The 6,876-nt window shown below is 39.5% G+C and overlaps 1 protein-coding gene across 1 annotated transcript; it reads right to left on the bottom strand.

Annotated features, from left to right (window-relative positions):
- Window positions 1-616: 616 nt before the first annotated feature.
- On the bottom strand, window positions 617-3,971 carry LOC140223820 (venom serine carboxypeptidase-like). Its single transcript, XM_072305218.1, has 2 exons — window positions 2,756-3,971; window positions 617-1,538 (listed from the first exon to the last, which is right to left on the bottom strand). Exons 1-2 carry the CDS (start codon window positions 3,812-3,814, stop codon window positions 990-992), a joined length of 1,608 nt encoding a protein of 535 aa, XP_072161319.1. The 5' UTR covers window positions 3,815-3,971; the 3' UTR covers window positions 617-989.
- Window positions 3,972-6,876: the final 2,905 nt, after the last annotated feature.

Consider the following 6,876-nt stretch of genomic DNA (forward strand, 5'->3'; position numbering starts at 1 on the left):
ATAGTATTGTGATTAATCAATACTCTCGATACCGGGTGCTCCGCAAGCTCGGGCCATATTTTATTAGGTCCTCGGTTGGTATATTAAAGTTGGAGGACCCAAGTAGCAATTTTTAACGAGAAAATTGTGGTATTTTGAAAGTAAGTGAGTAGAATTGTCAGCATCTGAGCGATGATCCTCAATCTTGTTGCAATTTGATCTCTATTGAATTACGTTCAATAAAATCGAAATTTTATCTCGATCGATCAAGATTTAATGTTTGATAATATTGCGATAAATCGCCGTCAATTAAATCCCGATTTTATTCAAAATTTTAGCGATTGAACTGCAATTTATCGCGATTCTTTAACTGATAATATTGCAATGAGTCGACGTCGATAAAATTGCGATATTTTCTTCGATCAAATCGCAACTTGTCGTGATCACTGCTATTGGGGTAAGAGATGTATTAATATTGACGTCTCAGTTCATATTGATGAACCGTTTTTGGAGCCGAACTGAGTGGCTCCATGATTAGCTCATAATATGGCTTAAGGTAGTTTTTAGGCTAAAAGAAACAATGCACACATGCATTTTCAACCGAGGAAAAAAGGAAAATTAAAAACAACCAAACACACGCTGTACACACGCTTAAACGCTGTTATTGTGAGACTGACATTGCAACCAAAATAACGAAGAAGTGCACTGAAAACAAAGCACACTAAGACAGAGATTACTCAGGTTGTTCCTGCTCAATCTAAGCCAGAAAGGAAGAACTGGCGAATGAACACTACTGAGTCCATCTACATCAGTGTGGACTGTTTTAACATGTACGGATTCAAATAGGATCAGCCTGACTACATGCATCAATTTTTTACGGGAATCTAGATAAAATTCAGACTTGAAATTATGTAGGTATATTGATTTTTTGTTTGTATGTTTGGAGTAGCCCTAATCCGAATTTTTAACTTCCACAAAGTTAAGAATTTTACGTTGACATACTGCATTTGTTAAGTGCATTGAAAATACTTATCGTCAGCGATGAATCTGTGAAGTATTTCATAAGTCCACCTGGGGTGAGCAGCTGCAAGGAAATGCCCTGCGTTTCGCATCACAACTTCTGTAAGAGTCCCGGCCGACTTATAGTAAGCGGCAACTTCATCTTTAAACTTCAACTGACACCTCCTTGCTTTAAAGAATTCATCAGCACGCGGCCACTTGTAAGAGTCGTAAAGGCCGCCACTGATGAGTCCCGCAGTATCAAATTGACCGTTCATAGACAAAATTGGCAACGATTCAGCGGTTAAAAAATCTTCCAATATTGGTTTGGTAGATATTAAGAGACCTCCGTTTCGTTTCAGATGTGAAACAGCCTCCGCAGAAACTTCTGTCAGATTGTATTCTCCCACATGAAGGGCCCGCTTTGTTGCAGACTGACTCAGAAACCATACTGCTAATTTTGCCTGGTACACTGCGATGTTGTCATGCACAGAATCTAAAGTATCTCTAAGTCCGGTGAATTCCTTGATGCGTTCTCTGATTAAAATTTGGAGAGCCAACTGAAAACAAAAATGCATACATTTTATTTCATTAGGTTCAGGAGAAAAAAATGTGAAAATCAATAAACTTTAGTCATTTGGGTGCATTTATTTTTTCCGCGAAACGATAATAACTAAATCCCCGAAAAACATCAATTTGCCGTATAAAATCCACTGTCTAACGTGAAATTAAATTCTTCGTGTAAAAAAAAGTTATGTATCGATATGCTGAACAGAAAACATGTGTGAGCACATATAAAAGCCCGCGGCAACATTGCAATTCAACAAGAAAACGGCACAAATTCGATGGAAGCCCCTTTGCCGCGCTCTTATCGTAACTCGGAAACCGCCCCTACAATCATCTTAAAATTTTTCTCAGAGCTTTGGGTCATCATAAGCCTCCATTTAAACTCTGGTTCAATGGCCGAATCGGCAGCCCAAAAAGTAGACTATTTTCTGGAGGATTCTATGAGCTATTCGTGCGATTATTGGCTCTCTGGAAATTACCATATAGCTATAATTGGTAGTATAATTGTTTGAGTGCTTAAAATAATCGTATTTAAGATACATTCATTACATATTACAATTCTTTTCAATAATATAACGCGATTTACTACCGGGATTTCCTATTATTGCCACACGTGCCAATAAAAAAGTTTATTAAACGGAATTTATTCGCATGGGCATGTTCATGCATCTCGATTACGTGTCACATACAATAATTGTAAACTAAAACTAATGATTGGTCTAATTGGGCATCTTATCAAACTCCAGGGTAGATAGTAAAATTCAAAACATGTTCATAAAGGTTTCGATATGCTCTTGACGAAGAGGTCTCGATTTTGTGATGTGTCTTGAAATTAGGAATTCATCGGAATGAGGAAAATCCCTGCATATATTCCTCTTCAAAACACGCCGTGTGATATATTTCAATTGTAAAAATTTTGAGAACCATATTTTATGAATTGCTGCAAAATTTGAGACACACTATTATTTCAACCAATAATTTCTTTGTAAAAAAATAATATGGTGACGAAAATTTTTAAACGTCGCATGGCGCTTGTGATACTTTGGCCGGAAATTGACGACATTGAGAACAAGGCTCAATCTAATATTGAGACATTGCATGAATGTAATTCCTTCTCTGAAAACTACAGTTGGCACATAAAAAACAAAAGCATAAAGAAGCTCAGGAATTTTTTGGCAAAAAAATAAGAGGAAATAAAATAAAATCTTACAGACTCAGTTCCATTTTCGGATAATTCTGCTCCACGAAGATGGGCCTCAAGTCTAGCTAATTCTTGCCTCTGATTATCGTCCACCAGTTTTAGTGCAAAGAGGTAAGCACTACTTGTCTCCAATACACCCACATCCCTGAGTTTGCTGACTAAAACCAGCCGTTTCAAATTCAGCTTGATATCCGAAATTTTATTATCCTCATAGATTTTGCGTGAGAGTAGCTGGGCAACTTTCGTGCCAGAAGAGTCACCGACGAGTATCAGTTCATTTCGCCTAAAAGAGGGGAACAATTTGTGAAGCTGAACCAAAAATTTGTAAAGATCCTCTGCCACTACTTTCAGGCTTGACGGGTACCCTGATTCCAACTTGGTAAAACTGAAACCTGCTCCGACGGGGCTGTCGACGAAAACCAAATTGCATTTTTGATTCCATGAATATTTCCTGCGTTTTAGTTTCCTGTCGTGGCCTAAATAAAAAGGCCCAACATTTCTGAAGAGACCGAACAGACCCATTTGCGCATATCCACCGTGCAGCCAAACAATCAGAGGGCGTTCTTCCAATCTAGTTTCCTGATTTTTGAACAGCCAGAAAAACAAATTAGAGCCGGTGGTACTGTTAATGGTTAGATATCCAGCAAAACTCTCGACTCCTTTCATGGCAGGGACTTTTGCAAACTTTCGCGCTCTCTTAGCCTCACCATTTTCGATTAGTGGAGTCAGGAACAATGCCTCGTTCTTATTGTAACTTAGTCGGTGATGGAATTCACGGAAGTCAATCGTCGAATTTTGGCTAGATCGTGTATCAGATGGATGATCACGATCTGTCTCTTCGGTTCGATGTTTAAGTTGGTCTCCGCCATGATGATTTTGTTTCTCCCGGTGGGAATTTTTCTTTTGTATTTTATTTACCTGATCTGTCTCGTGAGTGTCATCATTTAGAGCACTCAGAACTTTACCTCCCTGATCAGCAACATGAGTCTCTAAAAAAGTAGAAAAACGTAAGTCACTTAAATTGCCACACACCAAGGAACATATCATCAGCCAAAACAGCAACAACATTTAGCCACTATGAAATAAATGGAAAGAGTGTAAACAACTAAAATTTTCTAATCGAAACTAAATATTTTTTGCCTCAAGATGGTTTCTCACAAAGATTCTACCCGAGACTAAACTCTTTTACCTAAATCACCAATGAAACTGGGTTCATCATCTTAATGCCACTCTGCTCTTGAGATATTGTATAACTTTCAAAGAGTTGTTTTCGAAAGAGATTTGATAATATTAATACCTTAAGATCCTACAGTTAAATCCACCAAATTTCCCGATATCAGAACAAAGTTAGCAAACGAATACTCGTTTATACATAACACCGCATCAATCATTTAGTATTCAATTGATCTTTTAATTAAGCCTACTCGATTATTAAGTATTTACCAGTGGCGTGGCATGCTTTGCGATATATCGATTGATTCGCCATTCAAACCTATGAAAAAAGATCGATTATCAGGGCGTTCGCAGCGAACACCTTAGTAATCGATTCTTTACCATAGCTTCAAATGGCGATTTATCGATAATCGAACCCTCACGCCACGCCACTGGTATTTACGAGATTGTGCCTACATCATACTCTGCACTTAAAGTGGTTCCATTTAAGCCGAGTCAATTATAAAAACTTAAAAAAATTGGAAAGATAAATTTGAGATCGTTCGCGGAAAAATACTTTTTTCTCTATGAACTAAAAATTGAATCATTTAAACCAGTGCAACATACATCAAATCAGAAGATTTCGTCGTAAAATTTTCATCTTTACGCACCCCTTAAAATTTAAAACGTCACGAAATAAACATCAAAATGTTCAGTTTTAGTCAATAATTTCCTTAATGCCTGCAAATCAATGGGAGGTCTAATTATTGCGCCGTTAGTCATCAATGGAAGCAGACAATCAAAGGCACTATTCTATCCATTTTAAAAATACGTTAAAGTTATATGCCCCGGAAGTTTATGGCCCCGATAGCGAGCAAGCAGGCTCAGAATCGTCTCAGAAAGTCTTAAGATGGGGGCGGTTTGAAACTTGAAATCCACAAGTCGCGAATCAAACGGAGTTAGATCACCGAGTCAGGCAAAGGACTCGAAGGGTAAACATTAACAGTAATGCCAACTGGTGATGCGGGAGGGGGGCGGAGGGCAGGGGACGCAGAAGGGTTAAATGACACAGGCCGCGAGGGGGTGAAGAGATCGGAGGAATTCAATTTGAACAAGAGATAAAGCCTGACCGGTGATAAAAGTTTGGACATTTAACCCCACTCACCAGGCCTCCAGATTAGGAGGGGAGATCCCCGCCGTATCAAATCAAAACGACGTATCCGCGCAGCAGACTCGGGCGCAGTTAGGTGGTTTTACGTTAACAAGCCGGATCTCCCGGCGCACCCATAAGATTCTATGTAGAAGAGGGCAATTATATAATCAAGTTTTGCAACTCTGCGGGGCGTTGTTGCGAAATAGCACGAGAATTGAGGGCACCGCACCAAGAACAGCCCATAGGCGTATAGGTCGTTATTACGCCCATCTGCTTTTCGGATTCTATGTACCCTGGACTATGCTGTGGTAGCGATAGAATATAGATAGGTAACGGCTCGAGGTCGAAAAACCTTTTTTTTTCCGAGTTAAATCAGGCCTCTGGATCGATGGGTGCAAGATCGACCTATAAACGGGCCTATAAACTTAAGGGCCTATGAGGTGCTAGTTACCCCTTTCTTTACTCACTATCGATATTCTTTCATTTTGCGTTAATTATGCGTGATTAAAATGATTTATACTTCATATTGCCACCAAAATGACTATTGGGCGTAATAATGTCCTATAAACCGCTTTTTTAAATTAAATATATTAGAGTGTAAACCCAAAATGTATCGCAAAATCTACCCGGCATCCTTCAATAGAAGGGTTAGGTCACCCAAAAACACCAAAACAGGGTACCTGCATAGAAAAGTTTGCGCAGTACATCAAAAACAAAACTTTAAATGCGTTTTTCTCAAAACGCGGTTTCCAGTTATAGGCTGTTCTTGGTGCGGTGGGTGTCCTCAATTATTAGGTTTCGTGAGGGGTTTTCGGTGAGATTCGGCGGCGTTGAAAAGTTCGGGGGCTGGTTTCAAGAATGAGGGTGGGTTGGATATAACTAGTCGTCAGAAATATCTAATTGTAAGCCGATTAGACTGCCCGGGCAATCTTATTGTTTGCCGTCTAAAGTTTCGAGTCCAGTGATAGTGGCAACTGAAGAGTTGGAGACCCGGACTCGGGTCACTTTCGTGGTTTCTCCCGCGTTGCCGACAGGGCGTTACTTCACACCTCCCGCGAACGAGGAGGAAATTCGATATTCAAACCAAATATTCGGTATTCGGAACGAAACGTAACAAATTTTAAAATCTTTGAAGTATTTTAGGGAGAATTTTGCACCATACAGAGGGCTGATCATTGAAATGGAGATGTTGCATGTGTGAGGGATTTGCGATTTGACTGTTGATTCTTTTGTGAAAGTTCGCGAGAAACACGATGGTGCCACTGGTTTTCTCTGAAATCAACTCCCAAGCTCAAAAAAAGCTCTCAAGTTGTGGCCAAAATGGAGGGGATATCCCACGCTATCCTGAGAGTCCACCTCTACATCAAGACAAACTCTCCGTGCAAAGATTACAAATACATTGACAGGGCTGCCAATTTATTTGGGGACTCTAAAACTGAAAACACGGCAACCCTGCCAATGTATTTGCTCCTTATCTTTGCATGGAAGGTTCGTCTTGATGCAGAGGTGGACTCTCAGGATAGCGTGAGATATCCCCTCCATTTTGGCCTCAACTTGAGAGCTTTTTTGAGCTTGAGAGTTGATTTCAGAGAAAACCAGTGGTACCATCGTGTTTCTCGCGAACTTTTACATAAGAATTGATAGTCAAATTGCAAATACCTCACACATACAACATCTCCATTCGATATATTCAAACCAAATATTTGGCATTCGGAACCAAACGTAACAAATTTTAAAATCTTTGAAGTATTTTAGGGAGAATTTTGCACCATACAGAGGGATGATCATTGAAATTGGTACATCAAGCGATAGACAAAGAAGACAT

Source organism: Bemisia tabaci, chromosome 10 (assembly GCF_918797505.1).
Source record: "Bemisia tabaci chromosome 10, PGI_BMITA_v3".
NCBI lineage: Eukaryota > Metazoa > Arthropoda > Insecta > Hemiptera > Aleyrodidae > Bemisia > Bemisia tabaci.